General features: G+C 40.4%; 1 protein-coding gene across 1 annotated transcript; it reads right to left on the reverse strand.

Moving 5' to 3' along the window:
- Window positions 1–8,023: 8,023 nt before the first annotated feature.
- LOC102304047 (granzyme K-like) lies at window positions 8,024–13,047 on the reverse strand. The gene is made up of 5 exons (XM_005924525.2): window positions 12,929–13,047; window positions 12,603–12,744; window positions 11,783–11,921; window positions 10,726–10,995; window positions 8,024–10,641 (listed from the first exon to the last, which is right to left on the reverse strand). The coding sequence occupies exons 1-5, from the start codon at window positions 12,990–12,992 to the stop codon at window positions 10,480–10,482; spliced, it is 777 nt and encodes a 258-aa protein (XP_005924587.1). The 5' UTR covers window positions 12,993–13,047; the 3' UTR covers window positions 8,024–10,479.
- Window positions 13,048–18,740: the final 5,693 nt, after the last annotated feature.

Genomic DNA, 18,740 nt, shown 5'->3' on the forward strand with positions numbered 1-18,740 from the left:
AAAGATCTAGCAAGAACTGCAATCAAGCATTTGCAATAACTAATAAAAAAAGCACTTGGGACAATTGTGTTGGTGACAGCTTTTGTTATAATATCAATAATATTTATATGAATATGGGATACTGTTACATGTTTGCATAGACTTTTGTGAAATATGGAGACACTCCTGGCATTATATGAGCAAAGTGAGACTCATTTTTTAGGGTTGGTGGAGATGAGTGTGAAGATCCAAACAATCCCTGTCAGTGATGGAGAAGCTTTGATGAAAATATTTGGTAAAAAGTTCACCAGCATGAAGGAAATGAAGTTTCAAACTTTCCTTAGGAGGAGCCCAGCACGCCTGCTTAAAGAAACGTAAGTGTGGCGATGTGGATGCTTGCAGCGACTGCTGTATAGAGGCCATCCTGCTACACATGAAACACATCAGAGTCATAATTGTTATTTTAGTCACGTGTTTGTTTATTATCCTTATTGTTTTATCTGGGACTGTTTGCAGACATCTCAGAGAGAGGAGACACCAGCATCTGAACAGAGACTCAAACCAGCAACCTGCAGCTCCCTGCTTGGCTGCTCCAGTTTTCTCCTCACTCATGTTGCCCACCAGTGATTTCTAGCTGCCCACCCACACAGCAGGCTAGAATATGCGCTGAGCCTCAGCACCCAATACTTGGACATGTTTTCTTTATTAAATAATGAACCAGACCCCAAAAAGTAAACAGCTGTTATTGCTAGGCAACGGGAGCAGCATTTGGTGATGCAGCACCTGACATTCCTGACCATGTGGGCGGAGCATGCATGAAATGGAATGTTTAGTAGAACTGTGCAACACAAGCACTTAGTTACAGCATTTTTCATTGTATCCAGACACAGCTAGAGACACATCTACAGCAGCATCTCTGTGCAGGACAAACGACAGTTGACGAAGAAAACATCGAAAACTTCACTTCACTCCTCTACAATACGTTGGTTCCTTTGTTTAAAAGGCCAAAATGAATCGAGGGAGAACGAGAAGAGGATCGGCGAGTGCTTCACCATACAATACAGTACAGCTGATTAACCTGCAAGAAGAATTTCAAATGATACAGGCTGAAAATGTCAAATTAAAAGAAGAGGCAGAAAAATCAAGAGGAGAAGCTAAAAATTCAAAGTTTGAAACTGAAGTAGTATTGCAGGAATTACTGCATGTGGGTCTCAAACTTAAAGGAGAGAAAATGGGAAAACAACAGGCAGAAAACGAGAATGAAAACATGAAGAAAGAACTGTTGGAAGCTCAAAAAGCATTGGAGGAAGAGAAAAGCACAGCACAAGAAGCCAAAAATAAATATCAAACTGCAAAGAAGGAGGCAGGAAATGTGATACAGGAATTACAGGAGGTGCAGGAAGCTTTTGAAGAGGAAAAAAGGAAAATGCAGTTGGCAACACAAGAAGCTGCAAATGTAATGGCTGAAGCTGAAAAACTAAGGAAGGAATTACTGCATGTAAAGCAACAACTTGAAGAGGAGAAAAAACGTAAACATGAGGCAGAAAATGAGATTGAAAATTTGAAGAAAGAATTGTTGGAAGCTCAAAAAGTGTTGGAGGAAGAGAAAATTAAAATACAGGAAGCAAAGAAAGAAATGGAAGATACAAAGAGTTACACTCAAAACATGAAGAAGGAACTGATGAAAGTGCAAGAAGAACTTGCAGAAGAGAAAATTGAGGTGAAGGTATTCAAGAAAGAAATGACCGGCTCTGCGGTGACCAAGAAAGACTGCAAAGACGCACTTAAAGAAATACGAAAGCACAAAAAGGAAGCTAAAGAGCTCCTCAAACACAAAGTGAAACTGGCCAAACAGCAGCTGAAAGAAAAATTTAAAGATGCCGAGGAGCAGCTCAACAAAACCTTAAAAGAACTGAAGGCAAAAGAAAAGCAAGCCGAGGACAGGAGGGGATTCTGGAGCAGACTGCTGAGAAAGAACTGACCCAGCAGCATCAAGTTTGAGGAGATCAATAGTTTCTTCCTCCTTCCCCCTCTCTCCACCTTTCTTTCACCCCATCCTTCTTCTTGGGACGTTTGTTTGTTTTTTAAAAACTCTAATCTAAATACATGTACTGAAATACACAAATAAAATTGCCATAACTTGACCTCATGTTGCCTGCTTCTTTTCTTGTGTGTCTGTGGATGTAAAACAGTAACACACTTTCTGCTCTGTGTCTTTAATTGTAAATAAATGCAATATGTTTTCATTTTAAAATGCAGTGCAAAAAACTTCTGCTCTAAATCTTTTTTTTAGCAAAAAGCTTTTTTTTGCCTGTTGTGGAAGTTTTCCATTTAAATACACACTAAAAGAGCTGTATGAATTACTGGGGATTAAATCTGTTTGGACCAACATCTACTACCCGCGGACTGATGGGCTGGTGGAGCAGCTGAATAAGACTTTAGAGTCCATGATTTGTAAGTTCATTCACAAGGATGAACACAATTGGGACCGCTGGTTAGACCCTCCTTTGTTTGCAGTGCAGGAGGTGCCCCAGGCCCCCGCAGTATTTTCTCCCTTTGAATTACTGTATGCCAGTAAGCCGAGGGGTATGCTTGACCTTATTAAAGAAAACTGGGAGGTTCGAGCCTTGAAAAAAAATGAAATTCAGTACATGCTGAACCTGAGAGCAAAGCTACACACTTTGGGGAGGTTGTCACACGCGTGGCCGGTGTTTGGTTGAATGTGGCCCCGGCTTCAGGTGGGGATGTGTGGCAGGGGTGTGGTCTCTGCGGATGTTGCTCGGGATGCAGACATCGCTCGCCTCATGTGCCTTTGGAGGCACATGAGGCACATGCCTTTGGTTTCTGAAGCCTTGGATGTACAGGCTAAGTTGGTGGAAATAAGCGCTATTCTTTGCAGCAGTCCAGAGTTGGCAATCTTCTTGACTTGGGGGCTGCTCAGCTGTCTGGACCAGGCCAAGGAGGCACTCCAAGCTTGGGAGTTGCTGGAGTTCTCCGGGATGCTGCAGCCGGGGCAGCTAAGTCTCCACCAGCAGTCCCCGCGCCTGCTGGTTTTGCTTCGTCTCTGTTTGAGGTTGTCACGCCTGCTGGGCCTGCTATGCTGTTGCCCACAGTTCCATCAGTCACGATGGGGAGTCGTGACTGATGGAATAGATGGATAGTTAGAACGTAATCTAACTAACGACACAGGGGAAGAACAACTGAACTTGGAACACAAAGGACAAGAGACTGTCAAACTAAAACAGGAAGTATGAGAAACACACACTGGGACACAGACAGAAGAAAACCCAGGGAACAGAGGGAGGAGAGCAAGGGACAGAGAGCGAGGGTGAGAGAGAGGGCGAGCGACAGAGTGAGGAAAAAGAGAGGGAGAGGGACAAGAGAGGCTGGCAAGGGGGAAATAGCAAGGGACAAGAGAGGACGAGGGGCGAGAGTGATGTCACAATCAGTTTGACAGCATGGGAAAGTGGAAGTGATGTGAAGTTTTGATTTAGCTAGCAACACCTGGAAGCAGACAGATGTGACACCATAGATCTTCTTTATTGAACTTACGCATAAGCTTCATGCGGTGTTAAGGCCTAACAGTGTACAAATCTGATCAGGGGTAAAGTTGGTCCTCTTTTCTAAGGAGCTGTAGTTGTTTTCTCACAGTCTGCACTGCCTCGGTTTTAGGGATACAAGTTAAAAGGGAGAGCCCATCAAAGGACAATTTGATTTTACCTGGATCCAGTGTAGGTTTTTTAACCTTGTTGGTGAAGTCAGTAGAGGTTTTGATGTGATGGGCTGTGTTCCCCACAAGGGGAGCTAGAATGGTGCCGCGGTGCTTGGAATTGTTGTAAGTGGCTGAGTTCATACTGCTAACGATGGATGTGAGTGGGACTTCTTTGTGGATATTCGAAAGTCCGTACATACAGGTTATAGCATTCCCTGGGCACACACGGTGGAATGTAGGGCGGTCAATGGCTGTACTAGGCAACTGATGACTTTCTTTTTGTAATTGTGTTACGTTCCCCTAAAAAAGGTATAGGGGATGAGGGAAAGTAACAAAAGCTGTCAAGATTGAAAAAAGGAGGCCGGGAAGCAGAATCGTTAAATTAAAGAGTTTTATTAATGTTTCTATTAATAACTAATAACTAAAGGAGACAGACAAGCCACTATCACTTTTTGAAGCAACAAAACAAAACTCAGGTGTTGGTCAATAAACTGAAAAGTAAGTAACATGCGGGCACATGCACACACGCACACATACACACTCCTCTCCACAGAGCAGGAGCAATCAATCACCAAACACACAGCTCACTAGCTGCAATCCAACAAGTCTCTCTAACACTAGAGCTCACCTTTCTCTGGCCCTAAGTACTTCCAATTGCTGATGGGAGTCAGCGGAACGGCCTCCTCTACTGCCGTTGGCAGGCTCCCGGGGGTCACCATGAGGTCTTCCAGCTCTTGGTACCTCAACAGTTGTGGTCCAGGGTCCTCCAGCTGGTCCATTGTGCGGCGGGGGCAAGACACTTTGGGGTTACCAAGACTCTGCGGCGACTTCGGTCTCGGTTCTACTGGCCCGGGTGTCGCCAGGACGTAGAGCTCCATGTCCATTGGTGCGGTGCTTGCACGGCTCTGAAAGGGCCTTCCCAACGCTTTCATGCCCCCTTGCAACAGTATCAGGTGGGGGCTCCCATGGAGCGGGTTGGAGTGGACATCCTGGGGAACCGCTACGTCCTGGTTGCCATGGACTACTTCACTAAGTGGCCTGAGGCCTATGCAGTCCCTGACCAGAGTGCTGTTACCACCGCTGAGCGAGATGTTTTGTCGGTTTGGAGGAACTGCACAGCGACCAGGGCCGGAATTTTGAGGCTGTGGTATTCAAGGAGGTCTGTCAGCGGCTGGGTATCAGGAAGACCCAGACCAGTGATTTATTAACCTACCTTGAGCAACATGAGGTCATTGCCATTGAATGCATGTCATAGTCAGGATGAGGAAATTGTTTCTCAATTTCTCTGACCTGCCGAGAATCACATTCCCCATTCCTGCAGGAGTGTGATCCCAGGATCACTTGAGTCATACTGTAAACAAAAACAGTTCATGTATATAAAATGGTAATGAATCAGGAGTGTGTAAAACAAACATAAAATAATTACATTTTCTTCATCATATTTGGAAAATTTCACCTGCACTGTTACTGAGCCTTAAATGAATTTCAAGATATTTTCCCACAGCTAAATGAAAATTTCAACATTATAAAATGTTTTAGATTATAAATCTATTACATATTTCATGTGTATGTAGCTGTGATGTATTGAATAGATATTGTAGCTTTAAATATGTCGGAGATGAGCAGACTGAGATGGCAGCAGCATGTCTCCTTGTTGAATGTCTGCTTTGAATTTGTTTTTGTTGTTGCTGTTTTTTGTTTTGTTTTGTTTACTATTTCTAATGCATTTTCATTTTTTCCAACAAGGTTTTTAAGGGTATTTTAAATTATCCTGTAAATTTTTGGAAAGGGGCCTATTTTGGGGGGCCTCTGCTACTACTAGAAGTTGTCTGTACCACACCAGGGCCTTTGCTGCTAGCAGAAACCATCTGAGCCTCACCAGGGCCTGTGCTGCGCGCTGAGGCCATCTCAACACGTTCTCATCTACACCAGCGGTCCCCAAACCCCGATGCACGGACCGGTACTTGTCAGTGAGTCGTTTGGTACCGAGCTGTGAGAGTTGAGGCTCGGGTGTGAAATTGATGGTCTTCAGGGTTTTTATCAGTTTTTATCATTATGTTTTTTAAAATTGTTTTTATCGTTAGCTCGGTTTCCCTGGGTCTTTTCCCGTGTTATGAATAAATCTTCTCTTTTTTTTTTTGGTACCAGTACTGGTTTTATTTTGTTGTAATTATCTATCTTCATCCCCCTAAAGACCAACCCATGAAAATATTGTTGGACATAAACCTGTCCGTGGCACAAACAATGTTGGGGACCGCTGATCTACACCACACTGAGGCCTTTGCTGCTTGCTGGATCCATTTGTATCACACCAGGGCAAGTGCTGCTAGATGAGGCAATCTGCACCACACCAAGACGTGTGCCACTAGTTGGAACCAGCTACTTTACTCCAAGGCGTTTACTGTTAGCAGAAGCTCATCTGCATCACATCGGGCCCTGTGCTGTTGACTCAAGCCCTCTACACCACATCGGTGCATGTGTTGCTAGCAGAAGCCATCTGCTTTGCACCAGCACTTGAGCTTCTGGCTGGAGCCTTACTTGCCAATCTAGGTTTGTACAGCCTTAGATGGTCCACAGTCTACATGCATCATTGCTGTTGTACATCCTCCAATGTATTTGTAACAGGACATGAAGCTTTTCATTCCTAACAGAAAGCCTTTTTTACTGTCCAGCACTCATTACTTCAGCTTAAACTTGTTCTCAATTTAGGCAAAACACAGCTCATGTTGTTTTCTAAATCAAGGAAATGGGCCCAAATGATTTCTTCAAGTAACCACTCTTGAGGGTAATAAAATAGAGTTGGTTCACACGTATAAATATCTGGGTATCTTGATTGATGACTTGCTCACCTTCAAACCACATATAGAGAATCTCATGAAAAAACTGAAGTTTAAACTGAGTTTTTATTTTCAAAAGTAAGTTGTGTTTCATTTAATGCATATTGCTGCAACATTTTTACCTGTGCTGGATTATGGAGATGTTCTATATATGAATGATTCTGCTCAATGTCTTCAAATGGTTGGTACTGTGTATCACACTTCTGTGAGGTTCGTCACTAACCATAAATCCTACCTTAGTTATACTCTCAGGTTGGATGGCCTGCTTTGACCAGTCGGAGGAACTCTCATTTATACAGTTTTATATATAAGGCAATGCTTGGATTGCTGCCTTCCTGTGTATGTTCCCTGCTTGCAATGAAAGCTGCTGGGTGTTATTCTCTTCATCCGCAAGGTTACTTGTTGTTTTCTGTTCCATTTGCCCAAACTGAAGTTGGCAAAAGAGCTTTTTTCCATTTAGCACCCTTGGTTTGGAACGAATTGCGTGACTACTGGAAAATGACTGAATTCATTTCATTTAGTGCTTTTAAATCAAAACTAAGAATCGTTGAGGCCAAGTCCATAACATGCAAGTGTTTTAATTAGATTGTTTGTCATTTTTATTTTATTTTATTTGAATTTTATTTTTATTTAATTATTTATTTTTGCATGTGTGTTTAATTATGTAATTTTTGTAACTGTGAGACACTTGCTGCTGCCTATCTTGGCCAAGTCTCCCTTGAAAAAGAGGCTTTTAATCTCAATGGGATCTTCCTGGTTAAATAAAGGTTAAATAGAAAAATAATAATAAAGTTTTACATTAATAATTATAATAAAGCATTTTATATGATGCTTGAAAAGATTCTGGGCAAAATAAACTGACATAGTTTAGTATCTACTTTCTTATTCCAGTTCTGAACCAAATGTAAAATAAAATACCTTTAAAGAAGATTATTTTGTGTTTGCTATTTTCATTAATCTGCCAAGCTGTCAGATCAAATCATGTCTTACAGACTTTTTCCTTGTGATCTCTTGTTAAATCTCTTTATGTATCATCTTTCACACAGTCACTTAAAGATAAATATTGCAATATTTTGAAATTTTAAGAAAGTAAACATTCCTACTCTCTGCATTGGGGAGCTGTCAGGACACATTGTGGATGGATTAATATCCCGCCACACATAAATCGAGCACTTCTCACACGAGCCATGAAAGGCAGTGAGTGTGGCTCGACTTCGTTCCCTCCAACAATCTCAGAACCATGACCTAAAGCAAGATGAAAATATCCAGTCACATAACAAAATGATCACATGATGAATTCAAGAACAGATGACTGAAATGAACACCCTGTGACAACTGTTTCACATTACATGTGGAGTACGTGTTTTACACATCACATGTAATACATTTAATACATGTAATACAATAGTATAAGTTTCATACATTACTGATGTATTACATTCAAATTGGAAAAAATATTTTTTTAATCAAATGTAAAATAAAATTCAGGTGAAAACATGACAACTTTGTTTCATTCCAACATGATTCAGTCTAATAAACTGAACATCCTTAAAGTATAACAAAATATACAGGAATTTAAGAATATATATATGCACTAACAAACTGATAATTGCCCCTGTAAACAAAGGTGTCACCGCCTGCTGGCCATCAGAAAAAATGCAGGTTTGAAGCACTTTTGGATTGGCTTTCAAGTCTGGAAGCTATGTGCGTCCACTTTTATGCAGTTACTGCAGTAACAACAGCAAAAATGCCAAACAATGATGCGTCAACAATTACAGTGACTGTGTCTGAGGCTAAAATGGTTTTTAAGGGATCACTCCTCTTAATGTTTGTGCCATCTGATACCTGAAGTGGAAAGGACTAACATGTACAGAGTTTATAAATAGATAAATAAAAAATGTGAACAAAAACTAAAATATCATAAAATATATGCTATAAAATAATTTTATACTAGAAAAAGACAAATTCAAAGAAATGATAATAAGTTCAAAAAATAGGATGCCACTTTAGCAAGATAAACAGTGCCTGTTTGCCAAAAGATTGATACAGAAGCCTGGATTCAAATCTGATCTGAGAACAATTACTACATGTCTTCAACTGGTCTTTTTTAACAGCACCTTATTCCTTAAAAGCCCCTAATATAAATATATTTTATTTAAAAAGCCCCAAATTACTTTGAGATTATTGCCCACAATCATTTTGCGTAGACATCTGACCACAACTCGGTCGCTATCACCAACAGACTCTAACTGGACAGCTGGACAGTTCACATACTTGAAGCAAAGGTGGACTGTGCTTTCACTCTAATAGCTAAAAGACTGTGGCACAAACATCCTCTTACTGTTAGGTGAGCACAGTCAGTTACACATATATGGAAAACAATCAAATCAAATTTTAAAAATCCACCTGTAGAGATTGGCTTTTGTAGAATATTTCTCATCTCAAAATTTCTTCCCTGCTTTCTTCATCTTTTTTTGTATTTGCTTTTTTTGTTTGTGTATTTTCTTGTGTTATGAATTTTCATTTTCTTCATAATGTTTTTAATTCAGTTTTTGGTAAATTAAGTGAAGCACCTTCTAACTTTGGTTTAGAAAGCTCCTGTCAAAATCGATTTCATTATGAATAAAATTATCATTGTGCTGCTCTCTACTGCAGTCAACTTGTCCTGCTCCTCTGCAAATGTATCAATACTTATATTCATGGGTCCACATAACACATCACTTTTTGATTAGTAGCTATGTATCACATGGTGTTGCACCACACATGAAACAATAAAACCTTGAATATTAATTTAACACCTGTGGTCAAATGTATCATAATGAATAATAACTACATTGTGTTATTTGGAAAAAAAGAGGCCTTGAAATGATAATTGAAAGAGTGTTGGGGCATATATGATATATATAGATCATGAACGTAGTACTGGCATGTCCTCTGAAAATGTGCACGCTGAGTAAGTCCTAGTCCTAGTCATAGTCTAGTGGGCTTTGGGGAAATTGTGCACTCTTCCTGTATAGAAACCTAGCATTTGTCTGCTGTGGTGTATGTATAGGAGTAAAAAGATGACAGAGTTACAAACAATGAAAGAAAGAGAGAATGCCTCCAGCTATATTATGAAGTAGAAGGTTTATAAAAATATCTTATTGTCATGGTCCTTGGTGTTTCCCAGTGTTCTCTTGATGTTATTTGCTGTTCTGGTTTCTAGTTTAAGTCACTGTCTTCCTCCATGTGTCATATTCTTTCAGTCTGTCTCTCAGTGTCAAGTCCTCGTCTTTTTAATTGTCTCGTTTCCAGTTTTATTTTGATAGTCCCCGTCCTACATGCAGTGAGTGTAGTTTTGCTTCCCCTTTCTCGTTATGTATAATTTACCCCAGCTGTGTCTCCCTCCTGTTTCTCATTCCCTGATCGCTCCTGTCTGTATATAAACCCTGTGTTTTATCCTGCTTGTTACTGGTCTGTCTGTCTCCCTCCATGCTGTCTTACCGCCCTGCTTCATTCTGTGTTTCTTTCCCCATGTTCTCCTGCAAATTTAGGTTTGAGTTTTGTTTCATTAGTTTTCTCGGTTGAGAGTCTTTCTTACTTCTGTTTTTTGCACCCTCACTTTTGGTTGTATGTCACCCTCCTGCAACAAAGTTCACTCACATCTCAGCCTTGCCTGCATTCTGGGTCCTTATGTCTCCTCCACAAGGCTTTCCCCGCAAACTTATGGGGGTTTTTAAGCAAAGATAGATGGAATAAAAAATCAACATAAAAGAGCATGCTCAAAAAACATTTTTCATAGATGAAAGAGAATTTCATCAAGCTAACAGAAACTGAAATATCAGAAAATAGAATATGAAATGATAAAATGGATAATGGTCAAGTAAGCAATCTACATTAAAAGCATGGACATTTATAATCAAAGAAAAGATTTGCTTCTTGCTCAGCTTGTATGGATTGACACCTGTGGGTTCATAACATTTCTGAGGATTGCATTGTTTTTTTGATCCACTTGAGCCGTTTCTCTGAGAGAAACGAGTAGACTCCAGGTTTTTTAATGATACCACAACCTCTTCCAAAAGAAGTGACGCCAACCAGCACGCCATCGCACACAAAAGGTCCTCCTGAATCGCCCTGACAAAAGAACAAAAAGGTGTTGAGTTGGATGGATATTTTAATATAGATATTTACTTCCTTACATACTTTCTATATACTTACTTGACAGGTATCAGCCTGTTTTTCACTATTTGAACCAGCACATATCATGTCACTGGTGATAACTGGGTTGTGGTTGTAATAATCACGAGAGTTGCATGTCTGTCTACTGACCACAGTCACATTGACAGACAGGAGAACATCTGATGTTTTCTTGTTTTCAGTTTTTCCCCATCCAGCAACCAGACACTTGCTTCCAGCTGGAGGGTCCTTGACAACTCTGGCTAACTGGAGCCATTGTACTGTCTTGGTTTGCTTTACTGGTTTCTTCAACTGAAACAAAATTAAAAAGAAAGATATTGATAATGACTATATTAACTTTAGAGAGCTGGCCTTAAATTTTGTATATATACAGCACTGTGCTACAGTCTTGACACACCACTCATTTATTTAGTCATGGTCGGCCCCGCAAGGCTACATGTGTTTTGGTTTTGCTCTCTCACTGCTCTGCCTGGGTGGAGCTCACTCCAAGCTTCTGCTTTTGGACCACGCACCTGCTCCTAATCTCGGGCCACTTCTTAAAGCAGTGGCTCTGAGCTCCTCATCGCTGGACTATTGAGTTTGATACGTTAGTGTAAATCCAGCTCGGTGAATTCTAGTGTGCTTGTGTATGAACCTATTTGTGACTTTCGTCTCTCTGTGCTTAGACTTCCCAAACCGTGGAAACTTAAACGTGGATGTTGGCAGTTTGGAGTGGCGTGCATGTGGAAGTCTCAAACAGAGCGAACGAGTGAGAAGGATCTGATTCTTTCCCCTAAACCTACCCGGTAGACCACTGGAACCCCTGGCTTTCCTTCCATCTGTATATATATTCTGCACCTGGTGTTTTGTGTAAATAAAAGAACTGCTAACTTGTGATTCCAGTCTGAGCCTGAGTCGGATCCATTCGCCGTGACATATTTGTACATTTTGCTTGGAAAATGTATAAATAGGCACAGCGATTTATTGATTTATCCATACACACACACAGAAATACATCATATAAGATTAAAAACAAACGTATTCACATAAATGAATCTTTTTTTTTAACTTGGTTTCAGACAATGAATGATCACTTTACCTTGAGCAACATGAGGTCATTCTCCCTGGATCCCTGGTAATAGTCAGGATGAGGAAAACATTTATCAACCTTTTGGGCCTGCTTAGAAGCTTTTTCTTTTTTCTTGATCGAGTGTGCTCCCAGCGTCACTTTACTCATACTGTAGAAGAAAAAAAAAATGTATTAGTGAAAGTTCACTTATAAAAAAGATTAATAGGTCAGATTAACCCTTTTAAATAAAACAGTTATAACATTATCATAGCTGCACAGTTATTTCATTATATGTGTATTATTGTATATAGTTGGGTTATGGTTATTTTAGAGACATAGATAAAGCTGCATGGTGTCTTCCTCCAGGTGAATAAAGAATTTCAATGATATAACATTTTTCAGTTATGAAATTTCTGAGTGCAGTCTCTAAACAGTGATTACCACACTGTTTAGATAAACATTTAATCTTTTTTTTCTCATTTGGATTATGGCCAACATCAATATTTATGTGCAATGCAGACAAATCTACTTGTGTTTTGCAGGCTTTTCTATAAAAACAACAGACAATATGTTTGATGCCAATTTGATTTGTATCTATGATAAGGAAATGAAGAAATTCTAAAAAATGCAAAAAAAAAAAATATGACAATGACTAGTGCAAAATTCTCTGTGAAGATATTAATTACTACAAGAATATGGACAATCTATAAATAAAAAAATAACAAAAATTTTTACATTAATAATTATAATAAAGACTTTTTCCTTCTGATCTCTTGTGAAATCTCTTTATGTATTATCTTTCACACCGTCAGTTAAACATAAATATTACAATAATGTGAAGCATTCCTACTCTTTGCAGTGGGCAGCAGTCAGGACCCATTGTGGATGGATTAACGTCCCTCCACAGAAAGATTTTTTGCTTTCCACATAGGCCATGAAAGGCAACGAGTGTGGCTCGACTTCTTTCCCTCCAATAATCTCAGACCCACCACCTAAAACAAAAAGAAAATATCCATCACATAACAAATTCAGCAGATGATGCAGTCAAAAACAGATGAGTGAAACAAATACCCTTCACCAACTGCTTTTGTAATGCCGAGTATGCATTCTGCTTATTTAAATGAATGAGAAAATTGTCTACAGGTAAATTAAAGTACCACATAAAATATTAATCACCTGGCTGGATGATCACGAGGAGCATGCATGAAACGAAAACACTGAAATAACTCTGGCAGAACATTTTGCCCTTTGTCTCTCATAGATGTTGAATGCACTGATACCGTGACGCTCAGCTTTATACAGAGAGCTGAAAGGATGTGGTCTGACAACTGAAATTAACAAGTCAGCAAAGTGGGCTCCTAAACAATTCTAAGGTTGTGATCAAATATATCATTACCAACCTTACCCCATTCACCATCACCACCAATAACAACAACAACAACAAGAACACACACATATACTTACCCACCTTTTGACCGTGAGAAATTTGACTTGGTGTATTTCCCATGGATGAATACTTCATTGTCCTTGGCTTGACTGTTAAACTAAACTTAGATTGTTGTAATTTTCATTCTGTGCTTTAAAAACGTCCATATTTCATGAAATAGTATCTGTGGTGAGGCATGGTCAGTGGTGCCGTGCGGACCCACCTGCACGGCATCCGCAATCACGCCTGCCGTGTTAAAAACACGGGGAAGCAGGGGTTGTTGTGAGTTGTGGTGTGATGAATGTGCGGCTGACAGCTGAGAGGTGCAGCCGAGTGTGCAATAACGATGGCTTTGCCTAACACTCTCTGGACCTGCCGTGTCTCTATCACACACCACTCATTCAAACTTATGGGACAATTGAGAGAAATGTGTAGGCTGGTCAGCAGGATACAGCTGAGACTTAATTTTTTTTAAGTTACTATTCAAAAACCATGTTTGGACAATGTGTAAAGCAAACTAAAAAATAATTTGTTTATGTTTGTACTGTTTACTAATAATTGATCGACACTGTATTGCCAACAGTATTTGTTTGTCTACCTTCACACACATATGAACTTGAGTGACAGTAAAACAGTAAAAATATGATGTCATTCAGTGGTGCATTTGGGTAATCTCAGTCTCTCGCTGAATGTGCTCCTGTGATTAGCTAGCACGTTATGGAGTGGGTGCAAGGTATTGTCCAGCGTTGTCCTTATGTTGGAAAGCGTCTGCCTCTCTGACACCACAGTAAGAAAGTCCAGCTCCATCCCCACATCATTTCTGGCTTTGCCAATCAGTTTATTGAGTCTGTTGAACACAATAAATATGTCACAGTGGGGTACGCTGGTGTGTTTTGAATATAGACCCAAATGCAGACACTGAGAGAGGAAACGAAAGCGAGCCTTCATTAGGGCTGACGATGAAAAGTGCAAACAACATGAACAGTGACGAGAACTAAACTAACACCTAAACTGGAAAGAACTAATACTAACTATGAAAACAATGAAAACTATGAAACCACAATGAAGACTATGAATACTAAGATGAGACGTGGATGGTAAACAGACGACCTGACAATCAACAAAGGAAGACAGGGGACTTACATACACACAGGAGGTGATCAGAAGAAGTGGAAACACAGGGGAAACAGCTGACTAGAACGAACATAATGACACCACAGAGGAAGTGAAACAAAAAACAATGATAAAGACACACAAGACTCTTTCAAAATAAACCAGGAAACACCGTGAAAATAACAATAATCAAAGAATAAAACGAAAACACACAAAACACTGGATCGCAAACCCAGTTCCGTGACAAAATAGACCGAGTGGGTCCTGGGTTCCTCCTGGTGAACCACAATGCCAGGCCTCATGTAGCAAGAGATCCAAGAGGATGAAGAAACTGATACTGGCCCCCAACGCTCGACTGACCTAAATTCAAAAGAACAGCTGTGGGAAATTTTGTTTAGGTACATCTGACACCACCAGGTTACGCTGCAGACTGTCCATGAAACCAGTTATGCCCTGGTCACCTCTTGTAGGAGACCCCCCCAGGACACCCTCTGTCATCTCATTGGGAGCGTGCCCTAGCATACATAAAAGCACATGAGAGCAGGCCTCTAGACTAACTTTTTGTCAGAGGGCTGGTGCGCCTAAAAGTTAGGCGCAGCCAAATTTTTCAAGCGCATCGCTTGACACCGCAGCTGTGGCTACAATGTAGCTTGCCATCGCCAGTGTGTGAATGTGTGTGTGAATGGGTGAATGACTGAATGTAGTGTGAAGCGCTTTGGGGTCCTTAGGGACTAGAAAAGCGCTATACAAATGCAGGCCATTTACCATTTACATTTTACATGTGCACTTTTTGGGCCGTCCATACAGACAATATTGTCTGTAAATGATTAAATAACAATCTTGTCAACAAGTTACTGAAAAAGTGCCTGTGTTTAAAGTGCTGGACTCTTGGTTCACAATTACAGTTTTTCTCAAATGTTAAAACACAAAAGCCAATCCTGTAACCCAAATGACCAGTAGTCTAAACACATTTACTAAATGTAGCCACCATATTCCAGTACCATAAACACATGTCACATGAAGACACAATTCACAAAACACAACCCTCTGTACTCATAAATCTAAACACATTTTTCCTTGCTAAAACACATGTTGCAAAACAACTCTGCTCATATTCTCAAATGAAAGCCCATGTGATGCAAAATGCTTGCCACAGTCACCAATCTTTGAACACAGGGAACACACCTGGCGTCATTCACTACACACAATGACTCAAAATTGAAGACACTTGTTGCTAATGCTGTACCCACATGTAAAAGCAAGTTCAGAGTGCACAGTATGCTGAAGATGTCCAAACAAACACAATGGATGAAGGCAGAGTCAGGGGAAGAGGAATTTGATGCAGAGGAGGGAGAAGAGCTGGCCCTGGAAGAAGAGGAGCAGGCCAATGAGGAAGAGGAGTTCAAATGAGAGGAGGAAGAGGAGCGACCAACGAGGAAGAGGAGAAGGCCAACATGGGAGAGGAGAAGGTCCAGGAGGGAGAGCAAGACAACCTCGCACCATCATTACGGACGAGATGCGAGCAACAGCTCAGCGACATGATGCCGCACAGTGATTGTGGTGTGTGTGTGGTGTGAATAACGTAAATAAAAAAACTTCACACCCTGTTCATGTTTTCAAGATTACTGTTGTGTGCAATAGATTCTGTTTTTGCATTGAGTTGTGTTACAGTAGTGTACGTACATGCAGGATTTTCTATAGATTTATACTACTCATATGAAACTCACAAATCTAAATGCCTAATCCTCTGCAGAGATCTACGACGATCCGTTACTGTATAGTTTCTAAAATATGCATTGGCAGTTATGAAACAAAGAACCTTCTCACAAATTGAGCATTGTGTTTTCAATTGTTTTGCTGTAGTGTGTAATGCTGTGTATAGTGTTTACAGTTTTGACAGCTTCGAGCTGCTCTCTTGGTGTGGGAGTTTGAGTTTTGCAGTGGGAAGGTGTGGTTGTGTTTATGTAGCTTTAGAGAAGGGTGTTGTGTTTGGACATTGGGGGACCTGGTGGTAACGTTTGTGACATGTGTTTTAGCATTTGAGAAAAACTTAAATACAGTTTTTTCTGAATGCTTAAACCCTAACTGTGATTCCTGTAGCACAATCTCTAAAACTATTCAGACTTATAGCAAAACCACTCACTGAGTTTGCAAAACTAAAAGCACAAAAACTGCTTTGCACTCAGTTTGCAATTTTGTAACACACACTTTGCAAAACTGTAGGCACAATTCACTGCACAACACTCAATTACCAAATTTCCAACACACTCCTAGCAAAAGTATACACATGTATGGCTATCATTAACACTAATTTGCCAACTGTCTGGCACACTTTCACATGTGAAAACTTTTTTAGATAATTAGTTCACTTTGCAATCAGCCTAAGCACTATAATACAGGTAAGCTGTGTGTGCGGAGTACAATGGAGGGAGCAGAAAGAGTGAGAAGTAGAGGAGGCCGAGGAAGAGGACGTGGAGGTGAAGAAGTAGGATGAAGAGGACGACAAGGACAAGGAGGAGCAAGAGGAAGACGAGGAGGGGGGAGAGGAAGATGAGGAGGGGGGAGAGGAAGATGAGGAGGGGGGAGAGGAAGGGTAGGAAGAGTAAGAAATAGAATTGCTGATGACATCAGAGCTACAATAGTGGACCATGTAATCAACCGTGGAATGACCCTGAGGGTAGCTGGCCAACGGGTCCAGCCTAACTCGAGCCGCTACACTGAGCAAGACCATAAGGACATCTTGAAATGAGAATCGGTTAGTACAGTCACTTCGCACAAAGATTTGTAGCACTGCCATATGCCAATGAGAAACACACCAATACCATTGATGTAAAAATACTGAAATTGTTACTTTACAGAATTGCTAGATGACCAGATGCTGGGGGCAGAGGAAGCATGTTCACTGCAGACCAAGTAACCCATATAGTCATTATGGCGATTGCAAATAATCCTATACTTGGAAATAAACACTTGTGTTTGTTTTGATGTGTTTGAATAAACACCAGTACTTGAAGTTTGGATCCCTCTATGCTTATGGATCTATGACAGAAGTATGAGCTCAAACTGACATAGCCTACCTTGTGCACAGAGAAAGCAAAAGCCAGATGTGTTTTGTATTCATACCATCAGTGTGCAGTTGGCGCATTGTGTGCTTAGTAGATGATGGCTTGTGTGTACTGTTTGATACGGAAACACCATTTTTACGAAGGTGTGAAGAGTTAATCTAGCTGTGTTTGCTTTTGCAAGAGAACTACAATGTTTTGATTATTGGGTGACAGGTTTTCTTATTTGTGTGAAGAGTTTTGCAAAATTAGCCAATAGTTACAAAAAATGTGCTTAAGCAATCAGAAAAAACTGTAATCATCACATCGACCTCCTCTGATGACCCGTTTGCGATGGGAAACTGTTCTTAAAGTACACTGCGAGAGAGAGAGCTGTGCATGAAGTATGATTTTAACGTGGTGGAAGCAAAACAGCAAAAGTAAGAGAGAATTAATGACGACATTTATCAAATGTGAAGCGTAGTTTGAATCTTCTTTTGCTGCTGGTTCAGTGAATTTTGGTTAAAGAGAGACAAAACCTAGCGCAAAAAGGATGTAAACACAAAGCGCGCATCCGCGCTCTGTGCTTACGTTGTTGAAATAGTTTTGTGAGCTTTAATCTGAGATTCTGGCGTTTCTGGCAAAATACATTTATATTTAAAAGTCGATTCAGGATTTAATGAATTGATTTCTCTTTATTCAAGCTACTCACCTCTATCTATCTGCCTGCACTTTCAAACGTACACACGAAGGACTACAGGAATATCTGGACTGCGGCTAATTAGAGAGGTCCCACCCCTCACTATTTCTGACTGGTTTAGACCATGATAGGGGCATAATATATGTCAGTTGTTGAACACATGGAGACTTTCAGAGTTGCAGCGGCTTTTCTTTCTTTTTTCGGACTGTTCATGTTACAGTAATGCTGAGATGTATTTAGAGGGCTAAGTAGATTGGTTACTTTCCCTTTAGGATCAATAAAGTTATTCTTATTCTTTAACTATTCTCAACTCACAGTGCAGCTAATTGGTTGTCATCAGCAGACAGCAATGAAAGAACAGCAGCATTTAAGGTAACGTCTAACTAACAAATTGAGACTGCCCGTTGTCATGGATGACACTTGTGGTATGTCGTGACATTTTGCACTCTTCCTGTGCAGGGTCTTAGCATTATTTTTTGTGGTTTGCTCTTAGTCAGAGGCTCATTATGCTTGTTCTTCTAGAAGTGAATGTCTCTTGTGTTGACATTACTACAGCTCTCTTTTGCAGGAAAGATTATTACAACCTAACCTACCTCAGGGGGGGAAAGAAGAAAGAAGAAAATAAATTACAAGATATCATCTTTACTGTGTAAGTGATTTAATTCCACAGCCATTCACTGGTATCTGGTTACAGTGACTCCAGAAATG

This window comes from Haplochromis burtoni, unplaced genomic scaffold (assembly GCF_018398535.1).
Source record: "Haplochromis burtoni strain Fernald_Lab_line unplaced genomic scaffold, NCSU_Asbu1 Contig_54, whole genome shotgun sequence".
NCBI lineage: Eukaryota > Metazoa > Chordata > Actinopteri > Cichliformes > Cichlidae > Haplochromis > Haplochromis burtoni.

Bases quoted from the DNA above. Each gene is read 5' to 3' on its own strand.
- LOC102304047 (XM_005924525.2), bottom strand. From the start codon at position 12,992: ATGTTCTGCCAGAGTTATTTCAGTGTTTTCGTTTCATGCATGCTCCTC. The intron at 10,996-11,782 runs GTAAAGTGATCA...ATTTTGTTTCAG, and splicing joins ATGACCTCATGTTGCTCAAG to TTGAAGAAACCAGTAAAGCA. The intron at 10,642-10,725 runs GTAAGTATATAG...TTCTTTTGTCAG, and splicing joins AACAGGCTGATACCTGTCAA to GGCGATTCAGGAGGACCTTT.